General features: G+C 46.3%; 2 protein-coding genes across 3 annotated transcripts in view; one reads left to right on the forward strand and one right to left on the reverse strand.

Moving 5' to 3' along the window:
* GTF2H3 (general transcription factor IIH, polypeptide 3, 34kDa) overlaps positions 1–3,620 on the reverse strand; it is a 27,315-nt gene extending 23,695 nt beyond the window's left edge. The window contains exon 1 of the mRNA XM_011948579.1: positions 3,487–3,620. Coding sequence (XP_011803969.1) covers positions 3,487–3,499 — 13 coding nt within the window. The 5' untranslated portion in view covers positions 3,500–3,620. The remainder of the gene's footprint in view (positions 1–3,486) is intronic.
* Positions 3,589–12,630, forward strand: part of EIF2B1 (eukaryotic translation initiation factor 2B, subunit 1 alpha, 26kDa) — a 12,347-nt gene continuing 3,305 nt past the window's right edge. The window contains exons 1-7 of one of the 2 annotated variants that reach the window (XM_011948440.1): positions 3,589–3,814; positions 4,657–4,758; positions 6,243–6,379; positions 6,491–6,607; positions 9,282–9,398; positions 9,955–10,019; positions 11,887–11,962. In XM_011948440.1, the coding sequence (XP_011803830.1) occupies positions 3,802–3,814; positions 4,657–4,758; positions 6,243–6,379; positions 6,491–6,607; positions 9,282–9,398; positions 9,955–10,019; positions 11,887–11,962 (627 nt within the window). In that variant the 5' untranslated portion in view covers positions 3,589–3,801. Of the gene's footprint in view, positions 3,815–4,656; positions 4,759–6,242; positions 6,380–6,490; positions 6,608–9,281; positions 9,399–9,950; positions 10,020–11,886; positions 11,963–12,630 lie in introns of both variants that reach the window. The other variant, XM_011948439.1, reaches the window with a different exon arrangement.

Consider the following 12,630-nt stretch of genomic DNA (forward strand, 5'->3'; position numbering starts at 1 on the left):
GGATTACAGGCGTGAGCCACCGCACCCGGCCTTTTTCAGTTTTTTTTTTTAAGAGATGGGGGTCTCGATAAACTGCCCAGGCTGGTCTTGAAATGCTGGGTTTGCGATCCTCCTGCGTCCACCTCCCCAGTAGAGTAAGGACTACACACATGCGCCACCCCAAACACATTAGTCCTTCAACAACAGTGTTAAGATGCTGAGGATACTGGGTCCAACCCCTCAAAGAGACTATACTCCAATTGAGGTGACAGACAGACATACAAACCTGTGAGTACACACTGTTATGAAAGGCCCAGGACGCTCATTTATTTATTTATTTGTAAACAAATTGTTGAGACAAGGTCTCAAGGCTGGAGTACAGTATCACAAATATAGCTCACTGCAGCCTCGACGTCCTGGGCTCAAGTGACCTTCCTGTCTCAGTCTCCCACATAGCTGGGACAACAGGCGTGCACTACCACATCCAGCTAAATTTTTTTTTTTTCAGGTGGAATTTTGCTCTTGTTGATCAGGATGGAGTGCAATGGTACGATCTCGGCTCACCACAACCTCCGCTTCCCAGGTTCAAGCGATTCTCCTGCCTCTGCCTCCTGAGTAGCTGGGATTACAGGCATGCGCCACCAACCCTAGCTAATTTTGTATTTTTAGTAGAGATGGGGTTTCTCCACATTGGTCAGGCTGGTCTCGAACTCCCGACCTCAAGTGATCTGCCTGCCTTGGCCTCCCAAAGTGCTGGGATTACAGGTATGAGTTACCGCGCCCAGCCACCCAGCTAATTTTTAAATTTTTGTAGAGATGGGGTCTCATTTTGTTGGCTAGGCTGGTCTCGAACTCCTGGGCTCAAGTGATCCTCCTATCTCGGCCTCCTAAAGTGTTGGGATCACAGGTGTGAGCCGCCGTGCCCGGCTCCAAGATGCTCATTTAATAGCAAAGAGCAATAATGCCTTTCCTCCCTCCATACTTTCCTTCCTGCAGTCCTGTCTTCTACATTAGGATAATCTCCACCCTATATTTGATTTCTGTGTATTCAAATCCCAATTACTCCTCAAGGCCCCAAACCAATGCAAACTCTTTCTTCTTCATGACTCCCCTACCTCAGAGCAGAAGGAATGCCAGCCTCCTCTGCACTAAGCACCAGAATCTGCAATCCCAAAATCCCATTCCATCCTGACAACCACTCAGCAAAGGACATTTTCCTGCCATTTTTGATCAATTATGAGACCACCCCCACCCCATGATTTTTACAACGAACAGTTGTTGACATCTGGATGGTATCCTTATCATTAAGATTAATGGCATTTTTTCTTTCTTAGTGGTATATTAAATAATGGCACATCTCATAATCAATATTATCTTAGATTAGCTGAAATATGAAATATGGTATTCCTATTCTGCAAATGAAAGTAACGTGTCCTAAGTCACATATGGCCTGCTAACAAGTGGCAAGGCCAAAGCCCTGTTCTAAAGACAGATCTGCTTGATTATAAAGACTGTGGCTCTTCACTGCCCCACTGCCCACCTCTGACAACCCACAGCTCTCTCTTCTAATGGCACTTAGCACTTACTATTTCATTTTACAGTTAGTTGTGCTTCTGATCTCTCTTCCCAGTCCTGTCCACTTAAGACTGTGGACTTCTTAAAAAACGATGGAATTTGCTAATCCTAGGATAAAATAATGTGTGTAAATCAGGACTGGTGTAGTGGCTCACGCCTGTAATCCCAACACTTTGGGAGGTCAAGAAAGAAAGATCGCTTCAGCCCAGGAGTCTGAGATAGTGAGACCTTATCTCTCTTTTTTTTTTTTGCGACGGAGTCTTGCTCTGTCGCCCAAGCTGGAGTGCAGTGGCACGATCTCGGCTTACTGCAACCCCCGCCTCCTGGTTCAGCACTTTTCCTGCCTCAGCCTCCCGAGTAGCTGGGATTATAGGCGTGTACCACCTCGTCCAGCTAATTTTTTTGTATTTTTAGCAGAGACGGGGTTTCACCATGTTAGCCAGGCTGGTCTCAAACTCCTGATCTCAAGTGATCCACCCACCTCAGCCTCCCAAAATGCTGGGATTACAGGCGTGAGCCACTGTGCCCAGCCACCTTTTTTTTTTTAAATAGAAAAACCAAACAAAAAAATGTGTAAATCACACAACGAAGCACCTAGGACAGAAGCACTTAATACAACTGTGTCTGCCAGACAGAAAAAGTGTTGCCTGTAAAGAAAGGTGTGCATCTATACACGTGCAATGTCCCTGTGAATATCCTTCTTTAGTTCACTACCTCATTTGTAGACATGAGCAATGCCAGGCCTGCCTCCCTCACAGCGTTGTGGTACGGTTTCACATCAATTAAGAGAGGATGGACAATTATTACAGTTCCTGAAACGACTCCCCTATCTCTATTCTTGCTCCCCACAGTCCATTTTCCACACAACAGCCACAGTGATCTTTTAAAATTGCAAACCAGATCATAACACTTCCTAGCGTAAAACTCTACAATGTCTTTGTCTTGCACCTAAAAATAAAGCCTAACTTCTCTATCACGGCCAATAAGGCCCTGCATGACCTGAAACTGGCTGGTTCTCTGATCTCATCCCTCTAGCCTCCTTTTTCTTCAAGACATCTGACTGTGTATGTGGCAGCTAATGTATGAATGGGTCTCCCCACCATCCTCTACCCGCAAGCTCTGCATTCCTCCCTTCTCAGTGTAACTTGGTGGCTCAATCTGCCACAGGGCCCTTGCACTTAAAGAGTACACTTCCCCAGAACTTCACCCAATCATTCCAGTCGGTTTCACTATCCTGCACTTTTCCTCGGCCCCGATCTAAAACAGTGCCTCCTCAGAGTCACAATGTACTACTGTAACTAGGACCGTATTATTACATGATCTTCATAGCTCTTTTCAGCCTTTGAAAAATAATTTATTTTTTAATTTTTTATTGACGAGTTCATGCCCTGTCACCCACGCTGGGAGCAGTGCTCCGATCATAGCTCACTGAAGCCTCCAACTCCTGGGCTCAAGTGATTCTCCCGCCTCAGCCTCCCGAGTAGCTGGGACCACAGACACGCGCCCGGCTAATTATTTTATTTTTTTGTAGAGATGGGGTCTGGCTGTGTTGCCCAGGCAGGTCTTGAACTCCCGGCTTCAAGCGATTCTCCCGCCTCGGCCTCCCAAAGTGCTGGGATTACAGGCCTAATCCACCGGGGTGTGACCCGGCCGAAATTATTTTTATTTATTGTCGTCTGTTTCACCCAGTAGACTGTAACCTCCACTAAGGTCCCTGTCTGTCACGATCTCTGCTACAATCCAATAAATAATGCCTGCACACAGGAGGCGATCCAAAAATATTTACTGAATGAATGACTGAATGCCTTGGCTACTCCTCTAAAGACCAAACGGGTTCTATCCAGCCCAAAAGACACACTCCATTTGGCCGGTCATAGCCGGACCGAGCCCGCCGAGCCCCGGAGTCGAAGTCCCGCCCTGCAGGGTCCTCACCGTCTGAAACCATGGCTGTCTCAGCACCTCAGCGAAGAACAAGCGGTGCTCAGGCGAGCGTCTCAAACGCTGCGCAGCCCAACATCCGGCGCCGCCAAGTGACGCGAAAGGTGCTTTGACTCATGCCAGCCCCCTAAAGCTGCGGAAGTGGAGTGCGGGGGTGCGCCGGATGCGGGGTACGGAAGTGCGCCGGAAGTGGGGTGCGGAGGTGTGCAGTGCGCTGTCAGACTGGCTGGGAGGCGGCGCGGCCGGCGGACCCGTTCAAGACAGCGCGGGCGGCCCGGGTGCCCTGGGGCTCCGCCGCAAGAGGACGCCATGGACGACAAGGGTAAATCAGGACAGGCCAGGGCTATTAGGCTACAGCAGAGCCGTTCAGGGGTCCCCTCAACCACTCACATCCAGGCTGAGCTCCCGAAGAGATTTCTTTTGAATTTCAGGCTGCTCCACTGGATGTGTTTCCTCGAGTCACAACTAAGTCCCCCGCGCTGCTCTTGTTTTCAGGGATGCTCCCTGACGGTGTTTGCAGGCACCCCTCCCACACATATGCTCCTTCCCGGTGCCGGTCTCCAGAAGGGCCTTCGCAGTTTCGATTTCCTTATATGTGAAATAGGAGTAAGACTCCCTGCCTTGTTGGATCTGTCATTAAAATTAGAATGCATAAGGCGTATTTGATGTGCTTATCTGGTATGCTTATTAAGTGAAACACAAGGGCAAACTAATACACTTTTCATGTAAAGAAATAAAGGGGAGTGAGTGGAACTCCATATATAATATTTGTAACATATATGTGTATGTGAATAGACTTGTATTAGCATAGACTGTCTGGAGGGGTGCAGGAGAAATGGGCAAGGTGCTTGACTCTGGGATCCTCTCAGATCTTAGGGCCAAGGACGCTGAAGAGAGAATGACTTTTCATCATCATTTACTCAGGCTTAATTTTTAGGCCTTGCACACCAGTAGCTTTTTCAAAATAAGAAAGAGCTCTTGCAAACAGCAAAGTGGTGTTTTCTCTATTCCCATCAACGTTTATTGCATCCGTGAAACCAAATACCCTAAAAAGAAAGTATTTTTAAAATTATTTGCTTCTTAAAGTCAGCAGTAATTAACAAGCTCTCTTGCCTTACATGCTGCTAAATGAATTAGATGAATCGCTTTTTTCACTTTTTCCAGAGTTAATTGAATACTTTAAGTCTCAGATGAAAGAAGATCCTGACATGGCCTCAGCAGTGGCTGCCATCCGGACGTTGCTGGAGTTCTTGAAGCGAGATAAAGGTATAGAGAGTCATCTGTTAACACTCTGGGAGTTAGGAAAGTCTTTTTTTTAAAAAAGAGACGGAGTCTCGCTCTGTCGCCCAGACTGGAGTGCAGTGGCACAATCTTGGCTCACTGCAACCTCCGCCTCCTGGGTTCAAGCAATTCTCCCGCCTCAGCCTCCTCAGTAGCTGAGACTACAGGCGCACGCTGCCATGCCTGGCTAATATTTTTGTATTTTAGAGACAGGGTTTCACCATGTTACCCAGGCTGATCTCGAACTCCTGAGCTTAGGCAATCTGCCTGCCCTGGCCTCCCAAAGTGTTAGGATTACAGGCATGAGCCACTGTGCTTGGCCTTTTTTTTTTTTGTGACACTTTTGCTCTTGTCTCCCAGGCTGGAGTGCAATGGCACGATCTCGGCTCACTGCAACTTCTGCCTCTCAAGTTCAAGTGATTCTCTTGCCTCAGCCTTCCGAGTAGCTGGGATTACAGGCATGCACCATCACACCTGGCAAATTTTTTTATTTTTAGTAGAGACGGGGTTTCACCATGTTGGCCACATTGGTCTTAAATCCTGACCTCAGGTGATCTGTCCGCCTTGCCCTCCCAAACTGCTGGGATTACAGGCATGAGCCACTGTGTTCGGCCAGGAAAGTCTTCTCATGACTCTTAGAAATGTAGAAAGTGAGAGATGCATGTTTGCCTGCATAAAGTAGTACAGCTCCAAGCTCAGTTTCTGCCTTCATTTCAGACTTTTCAATCTGGAAAGAGCCCTTACGTTGTCATCAAAAGGATCCCTATCATAAGTGAAATATACTTTGAATCAAGAGTGACTATTTTATATTGTGTTAACCATGATGCTTAAATTACAGTAGCAGTTCAGCTTTATAAGTGTTTATTAGGCCTCCACCTTGTGCCAGATTCTGTACAGATGTTATAGGGAATGTTCCAGAATAAATTCTGGTATTAGTAGTATTTATTGTGATCCCCTAATTCAGCACCCTAAACGTTAGCATCTAGGTATAGCATGAAATCTTGTATAAGCAAAATAATAATAAGGCCTTTAATCTGAAGGGCAGGCCTAGAGACGCTTGTGTCTGAGGCAACCTCCAGTGTCTTCCCATTGTTCTTAAAATAACATCCAAACAACCTTAGCCTCACCCATACCACCTTGCAGAACTCATCTGTTGCTGCTACTCAATGTGTTTCCATGCCTCAGCCTCCTAAAGTGCTGGGATTACAGGCGTGAGCCACCATGCCTGGCCACCCGGCTTTATTTCTATGTGTGTGTGTTTACTATCCGCTTCCTCTATTGGAATCAAAACTCCATCAGATTGTAACCCTAGGGGCCTGTCTTGTTCACTGATGTATCCCTCTTATCTAGAACAGTGCCTGGTATCTAGTATGTACCTAGTAAATATTCATTGAATGAATGAATGAATTGAAGACACAGGTCGGGGCTGTGGTCCTAATGTGAACATCGCATTCCTTGGATCATTCCAGGGGAGACGATCCAGGGCCTGAGGGCGAATCTCACCAGTGCCATAGAAACTCTGTGTGGTGTGGACTCCTCGGTGGCAGTGTCCTCTGGCGGGGAGCTCTTCCTCCGCTTCATCAGCCTTACCTCCCTGGAATACTCCGTAAGCACCTGCTCTCCCTGGGGTTACCTTTCTACTTCTCCGTTTAGTGACAGACATTCTCAGCATTACCTGGATCTTCCCTGTCCCCTCAGTTTGCTCTTTTCTTCCTAGGATTACTCCAAATGTAAAAAGATCATGATTGAGCGGGGAGAACTTTTTCTCAGAAGAATATCACTGTCAAGAAACAAAATTGCAGATCTGTGCCATACTTTCATCAAAGATGGAGCGGTGAGTGGATTACCATCACGCGTGGTGAGGAGGAGCAAGGGCTTCGAGTCCGACTGCCTGGGGTAAAATCCAGGCTTTGGCCATTCACTTGCTGTGGAGCCTTGGACAGGTTACTTAACCTCTCTGCACAGTTTTCTCATCTGTTCAATAAGGGTGAGAATAGTACCTACCTCCTGGGTTGTTGTGAGGATTAAATGAGGCAGGACATGTAAGGGGCAAGCGGTGTGAGGGCTTGGTATTGTGTCTGGCACTTAGTAAGTGCTGCGTGAATGTAGATCTTGTTATTAGAGACGGTTGTCATTATAAACAGGCAGAGAGGGACAGTGGGACAGCATGTGTGATTCTTGATTTAATATAGTGTTTTACTAAAGAAGTATTTTTATGATTGGGTATGTAGTAAATCTGAATTAACACAGAACAGCTCTTGTCACTGGTTAACACTGAGGACTTTCTTAGTGAAGGTTGGCAATAAAGGGAGATTGGGGGAAATTTTCTTTTTAACTTCATTTTAGATGCTATTATGGAGATGTAAAGCTGCTCAGTGTTTATAAGTTAAGTGAGGAAAGACAGGAGGTGCACGTTGAGCCATCTCCCAGCACGGGTGTAATGAAACTTTCATAATGCCCCTCCCACCAGCATACGTCCTTTTGCCACCTCGGCCTCCCCTGATCATAAAATTACTTACTTGCATTTTGACTCTTAAATCTTGTCCTCCATTTTATTAGCCCCTTCCCAACCTTTGACATATGTTATTAAATAAATGGCATAATAGATGTGAGTGAAACTTGTACAAAAGCCAGTTGCAAACAAAGCCTTTTTTGGGCAAGTGGAGGCAAGGTTGTGACTTCCTTTCACTGGGGCCTTCTCCTTCCACAGACCTGCTGTGCCATCAGTATTGTGCAGGTTTCGTTTGCTCTAGTGTAGTGTGATACATGTGTACTTTACCTGCAGTCACCTACTCAGGACTGATTTAGACAAAATTCATAGCAGAGCTGCTCAGATTTGAAAGTGCAGAGGAGTCAGCTGGGGTCTTATTAAATGCAGATTGGGATTCAGTGGGTTTGGGCTAGGGCCCAAGAAGCTGCCTTCCTAACAGGTTCTCAGGTAAGACCCAGAAAGGACCTAGAGAGCCGGTTCTGCCCTCTTGTCTTATTCTGTCTTCTGCACTCTTCCATAGAAAAGAGGTTATGGAGGCTGGGCATGGTGGCTTATGCCTATAATCCCAGCACTTTGGAAAGCCAAGACGGGCAGATTGCTTGAGTCCAGGAGTCCAAGACCAGCCCGGGCAACATGGCAAAACCTCATCTCTACTAAAAATACAAAAACTTAGCCAGGCGTGGTGGCAGGGGGCTGAGGTGGGAGAATCACCTGAACCCAGGAAGTTGAGGCTGCAGTGAGCTGAGATCATACCACTGCACTCCAGCCTGGGCAACAGGAGTGAGATCCTGTCTCACCAAAAAAAAAAAAAAAAAAAAAAAAAAAAAGAAAGAAAAGAGGTTATGGGCCCACTACAGTGGCTTATGTGTGTAATCCTAGCCAGAGGTTCGCTTGAGGCCAGGAATTCAACACTAGCCTGAGCAACATAGGGAGAGAGGCCCTATTTCTACAAAAAATAAAATAAATTAGCTAGTCATAGTGCTGCACATCTGTAGTCCCAGCTACTGGGGTGGCTGAGGTGGGAGGATCGCTTGAGCCCAGGATGTCAAGGCTACAGTGAGCCATGAACACTCCACTGCACTCCAGCCTGGGCATCAGAGCAAGACCTTGGCTCAAGAAAGAAAATAAAAGAAATTATGTATAAGTGTCTACACGTTGCATCCATGCCACAGATAGGTTGTGATTACCCCAAACAGTTTATAAATTCAAAAAAATTAGCCATCATTTCAAAATTGGATTTTTGGCCCCTGTAAGCAAAACCGTCACCTCGTCTGGCAATCACGGGGCCACATGACATCAGCTAGGGCTGAGGAGTCCTGGCCCTCCTTAGCCTTTTCTTTTTGAGACAGGGTCTCACTCTGTTGCCCAGACTAGAGTACACTGGCATGATTACGGCTCACTGCAGCCTCAACCTCCCAGGCTCGAGTGATCCCCCCACCTTAGCCTCCCAAGTAGCTGGGACTATAGGCACATGCCGCTGCATTCAGCTAATTTTTTTTGTTATTTTTTGTAGAGATGGGGTCTTGCCAAGTTGCCCAGACTGGTTTTGAACTCCTGGGCTCAAGCAGTGCTCCAACCTTGGCCTCCCAAAATGCTGGGATTACAGGCGTGAGCCAGCACACCCAGCCTTCCGTAGCCTTTTCGCTTTGCTGCTGGCCCTACCCAACCTGCTGCAGTGACTTCTGCTACCTGCCTGGTTCCCGTAGGCCTGAGTGTGCAAGCCATGTCTTAGAAATAGGGAAACCAACCCAAGAGAACCTCATGGAGCCTTCAGCTATCCAGGCTTTTGTATCCTTTGGGTAACACTGTGTGGGAGTTCCATTTCTGCACCTGCTATGGGATGTGAGACCTGGCAGAAACTTTTTCAGCTTGCAAATGGGATGGAAACTGTACCATCAGGTCTCCTTTCTGGTTGTGGTTGATTTGTGAGAAAGTGTACAGAGATGCGCCGCAGTGCAGAGGGTGTGAGTGAGCAGCAAGGAGCCTGCCCCTTTGACAAAGCTTTCTTGGTCCACAGACAATATTGACTCACGCCTACTCCAGAGTGGTCCTGAGAGTCCTGGAAGCAGCCGTGGCGGCCAAGAAGCGATTTAGTGTATACGTCACAGAGTCACAGCCTGATTTGTCAGGGCAAGTACCTTTCAGTTATGTGCCCAGCCATCATTGTACAGAGCAAACTGCAGATTAGAGTCCAACAGAATCAGAACCAGAATGTGCCCCCAACTTGCCAGCAGTCAGCATTGCCTTTCATTGTACCTTTTCCTGCCTTTGGAATAAAAATCACTGAATTTGCAGCAGGTCACAGTATAGAATCTAGGGGTTTCACTTAAGTAGTTAACTCTGTGGTAGAGCAGAGATTCATTGATGAAAGATTTTTATGAAGGAATTGGTAACTCACATCTCCCTCTCTCTAGATGATAATAAAAGCAAAACTTCCTCCTTTTTTCCTGAATTTACATCTCTTACCCAGAGTCTCTAAGAGTATAGTTTTCCAAAAATACTTCTTTCTAAAAAACCCAAATTCTTGTTTCCTTAGTCCGAAGTCTTGGGATCTGCCCCTTAACCCATTAGTATTAATGTGAGTTTCAAGCAAACATCCACTGTCCACACTAAGTGACTCATCATACATCACTGTGGGACTGTCTTGTACTTTCTCTAACATTCTAAAAATATATGTCATCTTCAGTAAGAAAATGGCTAAAGCCCTCTGCCACCTCAACGTCCCTGTCACTGTGGTGCTAGATGCTGCTGTCGGGTGAGTGCCCATCTTCCCCAGCCATAATCACCTCCCCCACCCCACACTGGCTCACAGCAGGGTTTTCAGATTGAAAGTTTGAGTCCCATTCATAAAACCACAGCAGGTAGCGTCCTGCTTCTTAATTAATAGCTGCCCTGAACCAGCAAGCTTGTTATGAGGCTGTGATAGCATCCAAAGAAGACAGTAGCATGTTGGGGAGAGTGGGAGTTGTGTCTATAGCTTTATGGCTGTAAGTGTGAGTGCGTTTTTTTGTTTATTTGTTTTTGTGTTTTTTGGGTTTTTTTTTTTTTTTTTTTTGAGATGGAGTCGCTCTGTCTCCCAGGCTGGAGTGCAGTGGCGCAATCTCGGCTCACTGCAAGCTCCGCCTCCCGGGTTTATGCCATTCTACTGCCTCAGCCTCCCGAGTAGCTGGGATTACAGGCGCCCACCACCATGTCCAGCTAATTTTTTGTATTTTTTAGTAGAGACAGGGTTTCACCACGTTAGCCAGGATGGTCTCGATCTCCTGACCTCATGATCCGCCCGCCTCGGCCTCCCAAAGTGCTGGGATTACAGGCGAGAGCCACCATGCCCGGGCTGTTTGTTTGTTGAGACAGTGTCTTGCCCTGTCGCCCAGGCTGGAGTGCAGTGGTGCGTTCTTGGTTCACTGCAATCTCCACCTCCCAGGTTCAAGTGATTCTCCTGTCTCAGCCTCCCAAGTAGCTGGGATTACTGGCGCGTGCCACCATGCCAGGTTAATTCTTTTGTATTTTTAGTAGAGGTGGGGTTTCACCATGTTGGCCAGGCTGGTCTCGAACTCCTCACCTCAGGTGATCTGCTCACCTCAGCCTCCCAAAGTGCTGGGATTACAGGCATGAGCCACCACGCCCGGCCAGTGTGAATGCATTTTAAGAGCAAAGTACAAACGTCAGTTGGGATCAGCAGAGGGTAGTCAGGGCCTCTGTTTCTGTGAAGACCTGGCTGTCCTCAGTGGCATGCTGGGATGCTTTGTCTTACCTAGAAGATGCAGCTTCCATCGCAAAGCCAATGTCACATGTTCCTGGGATTGTCAGTGTATTACTCTTGTTTCAGAGAAAACAAGAGTAATGATCTCTTGGAATGAAAACAAAATAGATGATTAAGGAAATTAGGAATGTGTTCAGAAGTAAGCATTTTGAGGAATTCTAAATTGGCCTTCATCCTACCAGAAAGATTCTTAAGTTTGGGCACAGTGGCTCATACCTGAGGCAGGCGGATCGCTAGAGTGCAGGAGTTGGAGACCAGCCTGGGCAATATCCATCTCTACATAAAAAATACAGAAATTAGCTGGCATGATGGCGTATGCTGTGGTCCCAGCTACCTGGGAGGCTGAAATGGGAGGATCACTTGAGTCTAAGAGGTAGAGGTTTGGTCTGAGATCATGCCACTGCACTCTAGCGTGAGCAACAGAGTGAGACCTTGTCTCAAAAAAAAAAAAAAAAGAAGGAAAGATTTTAAAATTGCATAACACATTTGTCCAACTTCAGATCACATCAGATTTTAAAAATTTTGTTTGACTTGAACTGAAGTAGAACAGAAAGTAGAGGATACCACACTTGGAAGGATGACTGCTGTGTCAGGACATTCTTGCTTCAGTTACACACATATGTACGTGTGCATGCGCCGGGCAGCAGTGTGAAGTGTATGTCTCATTGTAGTGTCATGAACAAAAAACGCCCCTGGTAACAATGCCAGGGGTCTATTGCGTGTTAAGCGCTCTTTAAAAAAAACAAGTAGTTATGGGAGGAACTTACCTTGATAGAAATGGAATATTGATCTTTGCAGATGATGATGCTACTCGTTAAAGACAAGAAAATAAAGCATGAAAAGCTTTTTTTCCCCTTAGCTACATCATGGAGAAGGCAGATCTTGTCATAGTTGGTGCCGAAGGAGTTGTCGAAAACGGAGGAATTATTAACAAGGTAAGAGCGTCAGTTCTCCCCAGTTCCCTGCTCTAGACTTGGAGGTGTCTTGCTGACCTAGGACACCACAGCAGTGTTGTTGATTACAGTTCCTTCTAACTCTGCTTCACTTCAGGACTTCATCATGGTATTGAGTTGTTGCCCAGTTCCCATAAGTCATAGCAATGGTCAGTCCAGTTTTGGTCAAATCTTTCTTCTTTTTAGGTTGATCTACATAAATGAAGACAATGTAATTTGGTCAGGTGTGATGGCTGATACCTATAATCCTAGCAGTTCAAGAGGCCAGGGTGGGAGGATCACTTGAGGCCTTGAGTTCAAGACCAGCCTGGGCAACATAGTGAAACCCTGTCTCTACAAAAAATTAGAAAAATTAGCTGGGCGTGGTGGTGCTTGCCTGTAATTCCAGCTGCCCAGGAAGCTGAGGCAGGGGTATCACTGGAGTCCAGGAATTTGAGATTGCAGTAAGTTATGATTACACCACTGCATTCCAGCCTGGGTGATGGTGAGACCCTGTCTCAGAAAAAACAAAAAAAAAAGTATAATTTATATTTAATTTATACAAAAATTGGCTTGAATTGGAATTGGGGTTTGGTTTTTAATTCTTTATGTGTACATTTTATTCTTTATCATACATATACACATAAAACATACAAATATTTTAAAATATG

The sequence above is a fragment of the Colobus angolensis genome, unplaced genomic scaffold (assembly GCF_000951035.1).
Source record: "Colobus angolensis palliatus isolate OR3802 unplaced genomic scaffold, Cang.pa_1.0 Scaffold28, whole genome shotgun sequence".
Classification (NCBI taxonomy): Eukaryota; Metazoa; Chordata; class Mammalia; order Primates; family Cercopithecidae; genus Colobus; species Colobus angolensis.